Consider the following 17,193-nt stretch of genomic DNA (forward strand, 5'->3'; position numbering starts at 1 on the left):
GATGTTGATTGACAGCACGTCCCCTTTGGTGGGCGTGCCGGGGGCGTGCCTCCCTGACGGGGGCGCCTCCCGTCAGAAGCCGGCCCACTGACATCACTAGTGATGTCAGTGGGAGTGATTTTGGCTCTGATAGAGCCAAAATCACTCCGGGGCTTGCGGTTGAAAACCTCAACCGCAGGCTCCGGCTCGCAGTTTCGATGGTCATCAAACTGCACGCTCGTATAGGCTGTGGGTCCAGGAGGACGCTCCATTTTTATGGAGGGCGGCCCACATTCAGAGCGTGCGCTCTGCTCAGAGCGTACGGCTCTGAATGAGGGCCTTAGTTAGGACAGTTTCAGTGGAAAGAACAGAGTGAAAGGCAGATTGAAATGGGTCGATGAAGGAGTTGGAAGAAAGAAATGTGGACACACGTTGGAAAACAAATTGTTCCAATAGTTTGGAGACCATATTTTGTTGTGTCTGTTTTACCCTAGCTAATCCTATTAAATTAAAAAGTCCTCAATTCCAATATCTGAGTTGGCAGTTCGTAAATAGCCCAGCTGACGTCCGCGGATGTGGTGATAACGACTATTTAAGAGCCACACAAGTCATGCCAGCTGCGATGGGGGAGATATGATGGATGTTACTTCTTGAGGGCCAATTTGTCTGTCATTTCTCCATCAGAACTCCCCTGATGTTAGCATGTGAAGCTGGTCACTTCAATATGGTGGACACCTTAGTGCATAGAGGAGCTGGTTTAACGCGGACAGATGCCCTGGGCCATGATGCTCTTCATTACGCTAGATTGTCGGGAAATCAACACATCCTCAGTCTACTTCTATCAAAGACGAGCCAAGAACATGGTATGTTCTATCACTTGTTGTGTACAATTTATTGGATCTGTATAGATTAATTACCTCTTGATTAACTGACCCTTCTCATGCCTGACTGTATATATAGGAGATGGGGCAAGTAGAACTTCATTGGGGAAGACTAGACTATTGGTGCACCTTACTGCTCTATCCAATCAGGTGCCAGATTCACTTCACACCTAATTTGTGTTATCCAATCAGGTTTGTTAACGTCTGGTGTGCTTAGATTCAATATCTAAGTGCCTTCTATGCATTGGATGAAATCAAATCTAAACAGGAGTCGTATTGACATATCTAATGACACTTGGTCTGATTCAGAGATGTACGTTTATCCGAGGATGAACGCACATCTCCAATGTTTTCCCGCGTCAACTCCCCCAAACGCTGACGGACTGTCACTCACTTTGCAAATAAAGCCTCTCTGCGACCGCTGTCACTAATCAATCGCTGGGCATGCGCAGTGCAACTGTGACACGTGCGCAGCGGCAATAAAATCACTCCACTGAGTCTAACACTGACATTGCGTCCACCTCTGAATCAGGCCCAGTGTACCATTTGTGCACCACCGAGCAGGCGTTCCTTATTATCGAACAAGAGTTTTTCAGTGCTCCTCCAGAGTTTATTGTAGGTCAGCGATTGCTGATACACAAGACATTGTCCTTCTGTAATAAACGTAGTGTATGAGCGTGTGTACACAGCAGTTTTACATCTACCTGCCTACCTGCTTTCATGTAAGCCACTCATTATGTTTTTCTAAAAAGTTCACATCGATAATCTCCCTAAAACCCCGGCATGGAGCTGGATCTGCTGCAGGAGGAATCCGAGCCATTATTTAAAGAGACAAACACATTTTATATTGTGCCGTAATTCTGATTTGCCTAGTAACTTAGTTTTATTTGGAAACCTGTTATTTAGTTTTTTTTTAATTAATAATTGAATTACTTTTTGTATTTATAATTTAAATATACTGTAGATAACTATATAAAAGTGTATTAACATCTGTGTAATAGGTTTAAATACTTGGAAGTATACAGTAGATTTACAAAGAAATAAAAGCACAGGAACAAATAAATAAATGTCGCTTTTAGTCCCAAACCAATGCAGCCGCAGATTGTATAACCCCAATAACCGGAATTTAGAGCGTCAGCGGACTTTACCGTTTATTAAATGAATTTAATCTTATTCTATGTTTGTACAGGAATGAAGAGTCCGACCAAGCCTTTACAGGTATCTCCAGCAAAACACTTATTGCTAATATATGAAAATGTGCTGCGTATTGTGTATAATATCTGCCCGTTATTAGTTTTAGGCAAGATTAGCCCGTGTTATATCAGAGTGTGCCAACTGCATGATTCCATATAATAAGATAGCCGGTATGGGGGGAATTATACGCTAATCTAAGTGACTATTCTAAGTGCATTGTAGGACATAAAAATTGTATAAAGAGATGGGTACTGTAATGCAGTCACATCACATTGTAATGACACAGAGGGTAGATTTACTGCTTGTAAAATTCAAAGGGGCAACATTAGGGTTTTAAGGGTGTTAACTAACCTCTTTGGTCTATTTGTCTGTTTGTATAATTTCTGCTTAGTATACTTTACTACTGTGATTGACCTAAATGTTCTATAAAACCAGTAGAATATATTATAATAACTGATAAATAATATAATACCCCCTCTAATACATAATAAGCCTCTAAAACAGGTGATTCGTAGCAATAGTGGCTGACGTTTAATTGGGTCAGAGCAGTAGAGAAAATTTGATGTTTGGGTACAAAGCTGTGGGGGGTCTCTATTCCCTTGTGTATAAGGGGTCCCTATGCTCAGAACCTATTTTTGAAAATGATTATTGCACTCAACTTACCACAAGGCCAACGTATTGACAAATAAGATAAACAAAAGTATCTAGTGTAGTCCAGTTATCGCTTCTAGGTATCTTACTTTTTCTAGGACCGTCCCTTACCCTCCCCCTCATAATTACAATATTGATTCCACTATCATCTAAACTAGAGATAAACCTGCATTAGCAGGACATGTTGGGGTAGGTTTCTACAACTGTGTCACCTTATATGGAACCTACCAGGAAGTATGAAGTGGGCTTTATGGCAAATATTAGGATACATGGTTGTCCCAATATTTCCATCTCAAAATTCTGGGCACCATACGCAAAGGAGACCCCCACATCAATGTCTGGCCAGCGCCCCCATTTGTGTGATAGGACCACGCATGGAGGTAAGTAGGTGGGGGAACAGTACTAGTGTAATTTCTCATACCCTGCTCTCCTATCATGTTGGGATCATGTTGTTGCGGCACATTTATGTATCATTTATACTGTGTTCGGGAGTCCAAAACTATTTCATTTTGGGTCATTGGCTGTATTTGGGATGCCATCTTTATTGTCTAAGCTTAATCTGTGATATATTAATTTGCAATTTCTACAAGTGATGCCCGTTTCCTGCCTTGTTTTATAGAACACATAGATATACTGTATGCATATATTAATTTTTGCATGTACAGACGCACCTGGTCACCCTCTTATTACCTGGGATAAATGTGACCGTGCACATGTTACTATACCTTTTATACTGTTATCTTTTTCTCCACCTTAGCAATCAGTAGTCAGCTTGTGCCATAGATCTATAACTATATAGATACAAACTTGCTCAGTTTCTACTAACCCAACTAACACCTCGATTTTTCTGGCCTGTAAAACTTCCAGCATGATCAAGTCACTAGATTAAGCTCAGAAAGAAGTGGAACTCCCAAAAAACGCAAAGCTCCGCCTCCTCCTCCTATCAGCCCTTTACAGGTAAAGATAACCATCTGAAATGTCATGTCATGTGTATGTTTAGTAAAGAGAACTGTGGTCTTGAAGAGTGAAACAAAAGTTCCTACTCTCAGCTTACAAGGTCATTTACAAAGTCCAACACTGTGCAAGATCAGCCTTGCCCCCACCGTGGAGGTGATGCAGTCAGGATGCCGACAGTCGAAATGCCGACCGCTGGCTTCCCGACTGTCTAATCCCGGCAGGACTCTAATGATAGGCGTCGAAATCCCATACCAAACAAATGTAAGCCGGGCGGCGAGCGCGGGCAGCCGCGGGGTTATAGGTTAGGGGCTTCCGGGGGGAACTTAGGGTTAGACACCCCCCCGGGAGGGTTAGGCTAGGGGAAGGGGAGGTTAGGGTTAGGCACCCCCCAGGAGACTTAGGTTTAGGTTGCAGGGACGGGGGGGGTTAGGTTTAGGCACTTAGAGAGGGGATTAGGGTTAGGCACTAGGGGGGAGGTTAGGGTTAGGCACCCCTAAGGGAGGGTTAGGGGAGGGGTGGGGCCAGAGTTAGTATTACTTACCCAAATCCCCTGTCGGGATCTTCACTCCTGCCGGGCTTCCGGTGTCGGGATTTGAACCGCCGGCCATGCGGCCGCCGGTAATACATACTGATTCCCTGTGCACGTAGGTGTATGCCAAAACGTAGTTTTGTCGAGTGAGGGTGGAGGGAGGTGTTTGTGGAGGGGCAGAAGTATGATTCTAAACTGAGTATTCTATTTGCAGCAGGTATTTCTAAAGTGGTTGGCAGTTGGACATTCTCACGTTACACTAACACTTTTGCACTGTCCAGGAGCACCGCTGCAAAACAAAGGCGTTTTTTTGGGATGCATTGAGTGAGCTTCATAATAGCAATCTGAATAAGGCAAAAGCAGTGGTCTCCCTTCAACATGCCACCTGAGGCAGCATTTGCAGCAAATCCTCTCCTTCCCCTGTTGCACATAAAAAATTGGTTGCAAGAGGAAGCGCAGTGTCAAATTGATCACCCGAGCTTCATTCTGCACTCATTGTGTTAGCAGAACAGTGACTGGCAGAGGCAGCACATGTACCAGGAGAAGTGGGAAACATCCTCCCTGTCCTGTATCTCTATATTGTCTCACTGCCAGGCACTGATCAGCTGGTACAAGGCTGCAGGAGGAAGCGTAGGTGAACGAGGTAGGTATACAGCCTCGGAGCGGAGCAGGAGGCTGATTGAGGTGACCCAGCATATGTCGAATTCGATATACTACTAGTATATCGATATATATGTATACTGCTGTGTGTGCTGGTCATTGGAGTGACCTGTCCACTTGCATTGATTATGTTAGTGAGGAAAAGGCTGCAGGTAAAGACATTTGATGATGTAGCTAGAACATTTAGAATAGAGGTCACAAAGCTCTATCTCATAAGAAACAAAAAAAACACAATAAAAAGTTCCAGCGCTCCCTACTAAGCCAATAGTCCCAAAATTGAGGCAAACAGACTTATTTCAATCTTCACGGATTATTCCCCATCAAAAAAAAGTCTTCTCTTATTCCCCACAACGATGTCCAATGGAACGTGATTCAGGGGTACATAAAAAGAGAGAAATATATACCAAATATAAGTGAAGTAGCGTTTTAATTTCACAAGAACTACAATAAAATTATCCACCAGCACTGAGGGTATAGGCAGCGTACCAGATATGGGGGCGTATATGTACATTACACCAGCAAACATATGTGTTAACAATAAGCAATCCCGGGAAAAGCATCTGTATCCACATCCACTGATGTACTCCAAGTTCCTCCACATCCAAATCAGCTCCTTCCCTCTGTCCACCAACGCGTTTCACCTGTTAGTCTTTTTCAAGGTATGCTGGTATTTTAAAGTCTGAACCCTCTTATACCCAGTCCTCCCCTGTTGGTTGATTACAGGAAGCGACCAAAAACACATTCTTATATCATAACCTCTTTATGGGCACAATACCTTTGTTCTCCTCTCCTCTTCCATACCTAAATGGGGAATGAGGTGCCGTGGTTACTTGAGTATAAAACTTTAAACAAAACCATTTCCGGTTTCCGCGTTCCCTGTGGAACGCACCTGAAGTATTCTGGGAGATCACGTGTGACGCATCGCGTCACCTGACTCGGGAACCAACGAGTCATCCCTCTCAGATGCCTGTCTCTCCGAGTCTCCTCCCTTCCATATAGTACTCGTTGGAGACCCGGAAGTGTGCGGGTCAGCTTGCGGGTGTGTAGTCTACATCTAGAACGCAGACTCTTCTCCAAACCCGGAAGTGTGCGTTCTGCATGTAGGAATTTTAGTCCTCCTGCATCCTGGATGTCTTATAGGGGAAGCACTCATTTATAAAGTGCAGTGTGCCCATAAATTGCATAAAATCTTTTTAAACAAGCAGAAATTAAACAAAAAGAAACAAAAAAAAAGAAAGAAGAGTATCTTAAAAATGGGAACGTATTGTAAACGTCTCAAAGTGACTAAAATGAGTTAAAATTGATCAATAAAACTAAAATTATAAAAACCATTTAATTTCAAAATCATTATTCAAACCGTTCGGTATGAGGGTTTTTAATTCATAAATGGACTTCATTTCTGTTTTTGCTAAAATGTTTGCTAAAATGTTGCCTATACCCCTTTTGTCTCCGATGGGGTTTTACTTGTATTATTCTCATCACTTTTTTTTATCCCTGCTAACGAACGTTTGTGACATTCTTTAAAATGATTTTGAGAATGAATGTTTTTCAAAACCCTTTTTAATATTTCTTACATGTTCACCCGATCTCTCTTTCAGTTGTCTAGTAGTGCGTCCTATGTACTGCAATCCACATGTACATTCAATTAAATAGACACAATTCCTACTATTACATGTAATGAAATCCTTCAAATCGTATACTACTATATTAGTACTATTTGATTTATAATCTACTGTTTTACTCTCCTGTTTTAAATGGTTTGTACACATTATGCATAGTCCACATCTGATGCCCTACTGTGTGAGCACTAAAAAACTGGGGAATATCTGCTGGAGGGATATAGAAGGGAGGGATTAGAGACTAGCAAATACTAGTGCTGTATGTATGCCAGCCGCAATGCCCACTGTACCCCAAGATATTGTAGTGGATTTGGATAAACATCTTTTTACGGTAAGTACAAAACTCCTTTTTTTATTTTTTTTATTTAAACACTGACTGGCTGTGAGCAAGGACTGACTGCACATTCCGTGGTGGTTTATCTTCTATAGGTGTCTCTCCTCTCCACCAGGGGGAGCTGTGGCAGCATTAGTGACTGCAGTAATTTTGGCTGTCGCCTATATAGCCACACACACTATCATTTCTGTAACACATGTAACAATCAGCTAACCATTTCTCATTGCAGCTAAGTGACTTGTCTTCTCCATTGTCCTCAACATCAACCCCGCTCTCAGCCAAAGGTGATGTGTTTTTCTCCGATCAAAGCAACAAGGTAACGTGTATACAGCCATAAATAATGGATGCTGATTTTTTTTTTTTTTTCAGATATTTTTCTTTGAATTTTAGTACAGTATTTTAACACTGTATAGATATGTTAGATTATGTGAAATGGTATATACTGTATGTATGTATTGAGTGGCATCCTCTCTTAAAAAAAAACAAAAAACAACTTCACATGCATTAACACTTATGATTAATATATTTAGAGAAATGAAAAGGCTAATATTCATGTGAGATTCGTCTCATCTCAGGTTGCCGTGGGGATGCTAATATCAAATCCGTAAAATTAAGAAGTCTGTAAAAAGGATCCATCTTCCCAGTTTTTGAGCCCAGAAGTTGGGAAGATGAACCAATTGCACCGTTTTAAGGTTTGCTCAATTTCTGAAACTTGAATGTCCTTAAGACCGAAATTACAGATTGATGTTAAATAAAGTGAACAGTGGTTTCTATGAGAGCTATCTTCTTATTAGATCAGTATTTCATCCAATCAGGAGCTGTCTCTCATTTCAACCACTCCGTAGGCTCCTGTCATTTTCGTTAAGTGCTCTTTCAGTGGTCTTAAAATAAGTAAGTTTTGGGGGATATTTGCATCAAGCAAACGGTAATTCACCCAATTGTTTTTTTGTTTTGTCTTTTACATAAATTTATATCACTATAGTGGACTATAAAAAGAAACAAATCATTTTTCCTTGGTTTGTTTCTTCAGGCTTCTATGAATGATTTGTAATTCTGCACAGTGCAATACTAGACTAGACTACCTTGGCAACCACAGTCAGATGTAGGGTTGCCACCTCATCCCTTTAAAACTGGACACATTTGAATTACACAGGTTCTGTGCCTGACTAAAACCAGGTGAAATAGAGACTTGAAGTCAGCCAGCCACAGAATCTGTGTAATTCATGTGTGTCCAGTTTTAAAGGGAAGGGGTGACAACCCTAGTCAGATGGCACATGATGTAGTACGCAGAGAGGCTTTGGAATGGCTCTCTGAGCTCTGGGCCTGATTCAGAGCCGCTCGTAAGCGGCCGCTCGTTCGCTCCGAGCGATGTTCGCACAACTGCGCATGGGTCGTAATGCACATGCGCCAACCAGTCAGTGCAATCGGAAATCGAGCGCTCGCCAAATAGCGAGTGCCTGCTAATTTGAGTGACAGGATGAGGCGTTTGTGGGTGGTAACAGGGGAAGGTGCTTGAAAACGGGGAGTGGAGATCCGAACGCAATCGTGCCAAACGTTGTCAAAACAGGCGTTTTAAGGGTGTGCATAATTAACAAAGCAGCGTCATCGACCACGTCACTTGGTTGTCTCTTAGCCTGAACTGTTCGCCTGATTGCGGTAGGAAAATCCAACCACAAGCACTGCGAGCAGTTCAGATGCCTTTCGATGTACTCGATTAATCTAATAAATTGCGGAGATGACGTAGGATGCGAGCGGCCAGGGGGCGTCTTTACAAAATAGCGAGCACGTTTCGTTCGCTCGCTCAGACATAGAGGCGTCAACAGACCGCAAAGAGCGAGCGCTCAATTTAAATAGCCGGCGCCTTTTTCTGACCGAGCAAGCGCAAATAGCGTTCGGCTCTGAATCAGGCCCTCTGTGTACTGTATAATCATTCCCTTTTGCCTTTATGAAAAGTGCTGTGTCTATACTTTCTGCCTTTCAGAAAGATTTTGAAAAGTAGATAGTGGTTAGTAGGACAACAGCTTTGTAAAATGCAGATAGATGCTAAAATCCACTTCACTTGCTATTTAATAAAGAAATAAAATAAGCCTTATAAGTATGATTGCAGTTTTAAATATGTTTAGTTAAAAATAAAATATTTGCATATACTGTACTGAATAATATTTTGGAGTGTCACTGACCTTTTAATGGCTGACAACTCATATATTTTGTTTAGTGACCACTTAAGCGCAAATTATTTTAAAAGAATTTCAAGTGCAGTGTAAATATTTTTGGCACATAGCTGACAAACTATTTTATTGTTAAGTATTGGAAATGTATATAACTGCGGGTTACACTTATTTTATTATCTGTTTTCTTAGGATGAAAATACACACTGTAGGCGAGACTACAGAGACAGATTAAGCGATAGCACAGGTAAAAAAATATATTTTTTCCATCCTTAGGAACTAAGTCAAAGGGGTCGATTCAGTTAAGTGCAATGAAGGTGTCGATGTGCGCACGTCAGCCGCACATACTGTAGCCCCGAAATTGTGTGTTTTAATACGGACCCATATGGGGGTGCAAACTAAAGGCCTGATTCAGGGGTTATATAGGGTGTCATTGCCAGTGTACTAACGTTGTCAAACTGGCACAACGTGGGCATCGCACCCTAATTGAATCGAGCCCAAAAGGTCAAAAACTTTATTTTTTGTCTCAACATATTTGTATTTCTCAATATGGATGTTAATATGCTCCTGACAGCGTGAGGGTTCATCTCACAAAATGGCTGCCTCCATTCAAGTTCAGGAGAATGCAACCTATCACTCACTACATGGAACCACTGACATGCCTGCACTTTGCTATGGCACAAGCTGCTGCTGGTGGTGCCATGATACTATAGAAATTATTAGTATGGCTGCTGCAATCTATTCACATTATTTCATTGATGTTTGTAATGCATCTGTGGCAGGCAAGTAGATTCCCATTTGTTTGCTTGTTTTTTAGTTTAACAAATTAGTACTTATTTTGTTTGCTTTTGTATTTAATGTATTTTTCATGGTACATTTGAATTTAATATTTATTAATAACATTGTCCATTTTACCATATATCCAGCTCTGCAACTGGAGCTAAATGTGTCTTTTTTTGCGACTCATTTTACACTTGGATTTTTGGCGCAATTTATGTCCTACTCTACAAATCCATGAATTACTCCATATAGAAGCAAGTCCAGAAACCCCCTATAGGTTCTATTATGCATGATGGTAAACGTGACTTAGTATAGTGTAATTACAAGTCCATTATATAACCAGTACCGGATTATAATGAACCAATATAAGAGGTTCTTTGGGCTCCCAGCCTGATTCAGGACGCGGCGGGGTGAACCCCGGACCCGAGTTACCCAACCCAGGTCCCGCAAAAAGTAGCAGAGAGCTGGACCACTAGCGCTTGGATATGATGTCATAACCAAGCGCCTGCTAAGGTTGGATGGGGGATTTGGTGGAAAAGGGGTATATGGTGAATAGTAGTGTTCCTTCTAGGTCCGGTGCCGGGTAGGGCGCTGGACCTAGATAGGGGCACTCCTATGCGTGCACCCCCGGAAAGGGGGTGTGGTCATGAGAAAAGGGGATGTGACTTGAAGACGCACCCACTTTTCGTCACTCTTGGGGGGCGTGCCCGGCACTTATGGACATGTCGGGCTGCCTCCAAGCGTGGTGAACGATGACAGCAGTTGGCAGGCTGTTTTAGCGGGGCGCCGCTTAGAGGGGCAGGGCGCACTCTGCCTTTTAAAAATCGGTTAGGGCGCTGCGCTCAGCTAAAACACCCTAGCGGGAACGCTACCCGGAATTCTCTCTAAACCTTCTCATTGTTGTATTTATTAAATTGTTATTCTTAATTAGGGAAACTTAAATTTACCATATTTTATTGTAGAATAGTCGTGAGTTTGCAGTAGCAATATCTGTCACTTTCTTTTTATACAGGGGAAGACAGTCTGTTGGATGTCAGCTTAGAGGCCGAGCCCCAAGATCTCATCTCTCTGCTCCAAACAAAAATAACCACTCTAACAATATTAAACAAGGAACTACAGGACAGGCTACAGGTTTGTACTACTGAGTATCATACCGTACATAGGGCCTGATTCAGCATGGATCGCAATTGCTGCACGCAGGCTATAGATATATGATGGTATGCACGCAAGCTATAGATATATGATGTAATGCACGCAGACTATAGATATATGATGTATGCAAGCAGGCTATAGATATATGATGTATGCAAGCAGGCTATAGATATATGATGTATGCACGCAGGCTATAGATATATGATGTATGCAAGCAGGCTATAGATATATGATGCATGCACGTGATCCTTGTAATAATGCAGATGCAGCAGGAGGTGTATGACACCCCCTGCTGCATTTGCGATCCCGGTACTGCGACAGAGGTCGCAGGCTAGGATCACCATTGCGACCACCGGTGGTCGATGGTCGCGATGGTGGACGGCGCCGGGTCACCAGCCAGCTGAGTAAGCTTCAGCTTACTCTGGCTGGCCGGCGTGCAAGCCCAGGACACTACGTTGATCAATGTAGATCCTGGGCTGGCCACTCCCAGAAAACGGGCCGTACGCGCCCCCGTTTCCAGGAACAGCGGCTGTCCCCGCACCTCCCCTTAAATGCCTCTGCCTGTCAATCAGGCAGAGGCATTCAAGGGTTTGCGTGCATGCGACTACACAGGACCTTTTCTGCACACTTGCAGAATGGGTTCCTGCACATGCGTAGATTCCCGATAATCGGAAATCTGCGATCAGCAGTGAACTTGCTTTCACTGCTGAATCAGGCCCATAATTATCATTATGCCAGTCGTCATGTTCTACACCCTCAACTACAACCTCTGAAATTAAATATACAATAAATAAATTTTTAATAAGATTATCTGCTTATGCTGATTAAAATGATATGCGGCATGCCTATATTCTGTGTGTGACTTTAGCTGAAATGCTACGTTACAGTGTTACAGCCGCTGACACTGTAACGTAGCATTTGGCATGCAGATGCAGTCGCACACAGAATATAGGCATGCCGCCTATCATTTAAATCAGTCTAAGCTGCCTGTGCATCCTATTCACATCGCTTTGTGAATAAGACACGCTCTAAAGCTGGCCACACATCTAAAGATTATCTGTCCAACCAGCCAACTAGTTGATTGGTTGGAATGAAAATCTGGTAACGTATGGGAGTAACTGATGATCAGCAATTTGCTCCTAAATGCCAGAAAACAGATGAAAATGGTCGTTCAGACAAGTTTGTTGAATGTTTTGATCTAAACAATTTGTTCGAACAACAGTTTTTGTCCATTTTCCGGCATTTGGGAGCAAATTGCTGATTGTCATTTGCTTTCATACCTTACCAGATTTTCATTCCAACCAATCAACTAGTTGGCTGCTTGGACAGATAATCTTTAGGTGTGTGGCCAGCTTAAGGGAAAAAGTTGTACGAAAATATGCTCGGCGCTACCGAATTGCATGACGCTAACACATTGTGTAATGTGACTTGTGGCACATGGAGCATAGATGGATGTGGACACATCTGTAGTTCAAAATATAAAAACAACTTAAACAGGGAAAATCCATAGATCACTGGTTCCCAAACTTTTTTGAATCGCGGCGCCCTAGTGTATCAGCATTGTTGTCACGGCACCCCTAAGCCAAAAGTTTGTTATTGAGAAATCAGAAAACAATGTAGCGAAATAGTACAGTGAAGTAAGTTGTGCTTGCCTGTCATCCTTAGGTTTGGTTATATAGTTGTGGACAAGTTCGTGCTTCTGTTTGTGCACATATTTACATTACATTGACCATACGCAATACAGCAAAGCAATGTGGTTTTTGTCATTGAACCACCCCATCATGGTGAACTCATTGCCCATCGGAAGGCATCATGATGATTTCTAAGAGAAATTAGCCAATAAACAACCCATGTTGGGGCATTAGGGAATGAGCACATGATGTAGAAGTCTGTGGAGTAGTGATAGTATTGAGGTTATTGTTATTCCAGTCTACAATTACTCCATACAAAAATTGATTAGGTCATTGAGAAGATCAGAAATATTGTTTATTGACTATGTACGTAATCATTAATATGTTTTGTGTTTTTTTGCAGAAAAAAGAAAGTGTTGGGGCAGTAACGGATATTAGCTGTGATTCATTCCATTCTACACAAACTGACCTAAATTTATCTGTTGCCAAAAGTCAAGAAGCAAAATCACCAGCTGTTATTTCAGAGAACTCTGATATTTCCTTCGAGTCCCAACTGGAGGTGACCAACAACGACCTAAAAGTGAAGCATCTGGAAAAAATCATAGAAGAGATGCAAATTAAATTAGACGAGTCTGAAACAATACGAAAGATCCTGGAAGCCCAGATCTCATCAGATTCCACAGGTGTCCGAAATTCGTTCAGTACGGAGACTTCAGACGTTGCTTCCGATACAGACGTTCAATCTCAGGGATCACCCAATGATGGAAGAGGAGACCTGCCTCTAAAGCCAAATCTGCAAAGGATGTCAAGAGTGGATCAGGAGCCGGAAGAAGGTGGCGTTGTGAAAACAAGCGAGGAAAGTTTATTAGTGCTCGAAGAGTTTGAAGCACTAAAGAGAGAATACCAGGATGTCTTAGCTGAAAGCGAAAGGAAAGAAAATGAGATGAATGACTTAAGGAACCAGATAGATGTGGTAACACAAAGCATTGTTACCTTGGTGCCCATAGAGAGACAAGAGGAGATGGAGAAATCTTATTGTGCAGTCATTGAAAAACTGAATGCGGAAAATGCCCAACTTAGTGTTCAGCGCCAAGAATTGCTGGAAGAAATAAAGAGTTTGCAGAAAGAATTAAAAATCCAAGCAGAGTCTGCATCTCCACTAGAGAATGGACAGGTGGCAGAAGACATGGCAAGTACGATCGATGAGTTGACCAAACAAGTGAGCGAGTTGTCTTTGTTGTACAACAAAGCCCAAGCCGAACTGGAAAAGACAAGGCAAGCATCCCACAGTCTCTCATCGGACTTCATTCATAAAGAAGAGCACGAGAAGCTTTTGCAAGAAGTTGAAGAAGGCAAAGAGAAAGTAGAGAATGATTTGGTAGATCTGGCATCCCAGCATGCTCGGATTCTAGAAGAAGTATGTGAGTTGAAGCAACAGTTGGACAACGTAAAGGGAAACACAATGGTATTAGAACACGCGGAGGTTATTGAAGACTTGAAAAACACAATTGGACTTTTGGAAGTTGAGAGAAGTGAATTGAGAGAGCAGGTTGCCAGGCAGGAATCCAGAATAAAGAGTTTACAAGAGGAGCTACGGCAGGAGAAGACTTCTGTCCAAGAATCAGTGGTCACTAAAAAATTGTTAGCGGAACGACAGGTGTTTTTAGAAGAAGAAATTAGTAGGTTAGCTTTGCAAGTTGGTGATTTGTCTAAGGAGAAAGAAACATGTTCTATAGAGAGTAGACAGGCTAAAAGGGAAATTGCACAGTTAAAGGAAGAAAAGGAAGTTTTGGAAAGTCATCTTAAGTTAAAAGAGCAGGAAATCAATGAACTTCGTGTTAAATGTGATAGAGTCCAAGAAGAACTACATGAAATGAAGAGTTTGTCGGAAAATACTTCAAAAATAGAAGAAGACAAAGATAAAAAGGTTAGTAACAATAAGGGAGGCGTATCAAGCAAAGAATGAAAAAATGGACCAGTGGAGAAGTTGCCAAAACCAGTCAGCTTCTGCCAATCATTTTATAGAATATACATGATAATTGCTACCTTGAAGCTTATTGGTTGCTATGGCCACCTTCCCCACTGGTCCACTTCTTCTCCGCTCTTCTCAGTGCTTGAACACATCTTCACCAATGTATTTTAAATCTTGTGGACTGGTCTCTTTTCAGTTCTTGTACACTCGGTGACATCGTTATTTGAATTTACTAAACTCTAGTGACGTCATTGACACATGAGGCTTTGATGAGGTCTCTAGTTTCTAGTAAGCTGCATTTAAATAGAGAAAGGATTCAAGTAGGAGGTGCTAGGTTGTAACTAAAATTACAAGTATTGGTGTCACCCCACCTGATTTTTATGTCTTTTTCGTTTTAAGGGGAACGTTTATCTCAGATCCATAACATGGCTTCACAGCGGCCTGTGCTGGCCCCCCTGTCCGCCCTTCCCTCCCTGGCCGCATGATGTGATGCCGCGGCGGCGGGGATGCCAGTTGCGGTAAGGACAGCAGCACCGCCGGAGCATCCTCAGGATGTCCCTGGCTGCTGTACAGGCTGCTGGCTGCAGTAACACTGGCTGTACGGTGCCGTTCCAGGCACCCTGCTAGCCAGATGCTGATTATTTATTGTTTCTCAAGGCTTGGGTGACAGATAAGAATTTATGCTTGTCCTTATTAATCGTAATTTGAATATTCGGATGTAAATTTGATTAGGTATTCTGCATAATCTTTTGTTACAAGCTTAGGCATCCAGCCAAATCCTAATATGAAGTTGGTACATCCCTAATTTTTAGTTATTGTTGCTTTGGCATTCAATGCTAGGTGATGTTGAAACGATGCACGCGATGTGCTATCGGAACGGGGAGTGAATGCCCCCAAAATGTTCCACCATCAGCCTTCTCTATTGAGTAGTCCTTTTTCAAAACTCCCTTCTTATCGGATCATGTCCAAACTGTTATTTAAAATATTATATAGCTTTAATATGTTCTTGAAATACTAGCATATGCTTGCATAATTGTTATTAGTATCTCTTTAGGATTTATATGTTTGAATTACACTGTTTTACCACCTCTAAGAATCATTTATGAAGTGTAAAACATGGGCCAATGTTATGTCATGTCATTGTCCTGTGTATGCTAATGTTTAGAGCGAGTGCACAGCTGTGGGCATCAGGATAGTGGCATTATTTTATTAATCTGTTGTTGAATTGTATTAATTAAATATATATTTGAATAGAAATTATATAGTGTAAACTGAGTGAGGGTAGGGGGCGTGTGCACATATTTACATATTCTAATGGGAGGAGCTAGGCAATTTGGTTGTTTACACCTAAATGTGTGAGGGTAGGGGGCGTATGCATGTATTTGCATATTCTGTTGGGAGGAGCTAGGCAGATCAGGTTGTTTACACCTAAATGAAGGCTAGGTGCATACATTCATTTTCAATTGTGTCCTAATACAACAAGATTTTGTACTGGTAAGCAGAGGGGAGCAGATCAACTATACCCATGTAAAAGGACTTTTTATTTTTTAATGGTTACTCAAGAAGTGCGTTTATACCCCTATAGTTTCAACAGGACAGGCTGTTGCACATACTGGGCCTGATTCAGAGCCGTTCGCAAGCGTGAGTCCCGTCGAGCGACTGAAGTTCAGTCGCTACGGGGCTTGCTACAAGACGGGGCAGCTGTCGATGGTGAGTGACAGTTCGCCCTGTTTTGTAGGCCTGTAGGGGGGGTGGTTGGCCAAATGCAGGCGTTCCCTTAGGAACGCCTGGCGTTTGAGGGAGGACCTACTGACATCACAACTGATGTCAGTAGTGGACCGCCGCCTCTATTAGAGCAGGAAGTCCACTAGGCCTTGCAGCAGCCGAGACCCTACCACAGGGAATCGTCGCAAGGACGATGGTCGCGATTATCTCTACAGGCTCCAGGCCGCTCGCACAAGCTGTGGATGGTCTCTCCACTTTGCGAGTGGCCGGAGGGAAAAAAAAAACACGCCCACAGACCTCGCGAGCGGCCAGCGCCTGCGAGCGTGTCTGAATCAGGCCCACTGACCGCTGTGATGCAGGTGATCATTCTGTACAGGTACCTATGCGATACAGTAGATCACACTGTCACAAATGTACCTATGTGTCCGCATACATCTAGCCTCCTTGCGTGCTAAACAGCCCTTCTAGTCGCGCCATGCCGTGGCGTGACCTTGTAGCGCTGAGCGTCTTTTCGTGCGACTTTTTACCTTCAAATGCGTCTTACTCGCATAGCGAATAGTTAGCACAAGTAGCTTCTGCTGATTAAAGTGATATGTGCTGTGTGCGACTGCGGGTGTGTCCGCATGTGAAACGCTACGTTACAGTGTTACAGCCGCTGACACTGTAACGTAGCATTTTGCAGGCAGATACACTCGCAGTAGCACACAGAACACAGGCATGCCGCATATCACTTTAATCAGCAGAAGCTGCTTGTGCTGACTATTCGCTAATGCTAAATATTCATATCGCTATGCGAATAAGATGCATTTGAAGGTAAAAAGACGCTCGGCGATAGAGTCACACGGAGATCCTGCGTTGTGTGGCACGACTTGTAGCGCACGGAGAGTAGATGAATGTGGACATATCTGTACAAAGGTCCCCTCGCTTTTAAAGGATGCTCAATTAGAGTTTTAGGAGAAAA

At 42.6% G+C, this 17,193-nt stretch overlaps 1 protein-coding gene across 2 annotated transcripts in view; it reads left to right on the plus strand.

The window, feature by feature from the left end:
• The window catches only part of RAI14 (retinoic acid induced 14), a 181,230-nt gene that overhangs the window by 155,249 nt on the left and 8,788 nt on the right, over positions 1 to 17,193 (plus strand). Inside the window, exons 9-15 of one of the 2 annotated variants that reach the window (XM_088466963.1) lie at positions 664 to 842; positions 2,050 to 2,078; positions 3,573 to 3,662; positions 7,034 to 7,120; positions 9,165 to 9,219; positions 10,765 to 10,883; positions 12,939 to 14,462. In XM_088466963.1, coding sequence (XP_088323089.1) covers positions 664 to 842; positions 2,050 to 2,078; positions 3,573 to 3,662; positions 7,034 to 7,120; positions 9,165 to 9,219; positions 10,765 to 10,883; positions 12,939 to 14,462 — 2,083 coding nt within the window. The remainder of the gene's footprint in view (positions 1 to 663; positions 843 to 2,049; positions 2,079 to 3,572; positions 3,663 to 7,033; positions 7,121 to 9,164; positions 9,220 to 10,764; positions 10,884 to 12,938; positions 14,463 to 17,193) is intronic. The other variant, XM_088466964.1, reaches the window with a different exon arrangement.

The sequence above is a fragment of the Taudactylus pleione genome, unplaced genomic scaffold (assembly GCF_031769625.1).
Source record: "Taudactylus pleione unplaced genomic scaffold, aTauple2 ptg000068l, whole genome shotgun sequence".
Lineage (NCBI taxonomy): Eukaryota > Metazoa > Chordata > Amphibia > Anura > Myobatrachidae > Taudactylus > Taudactylus pleione.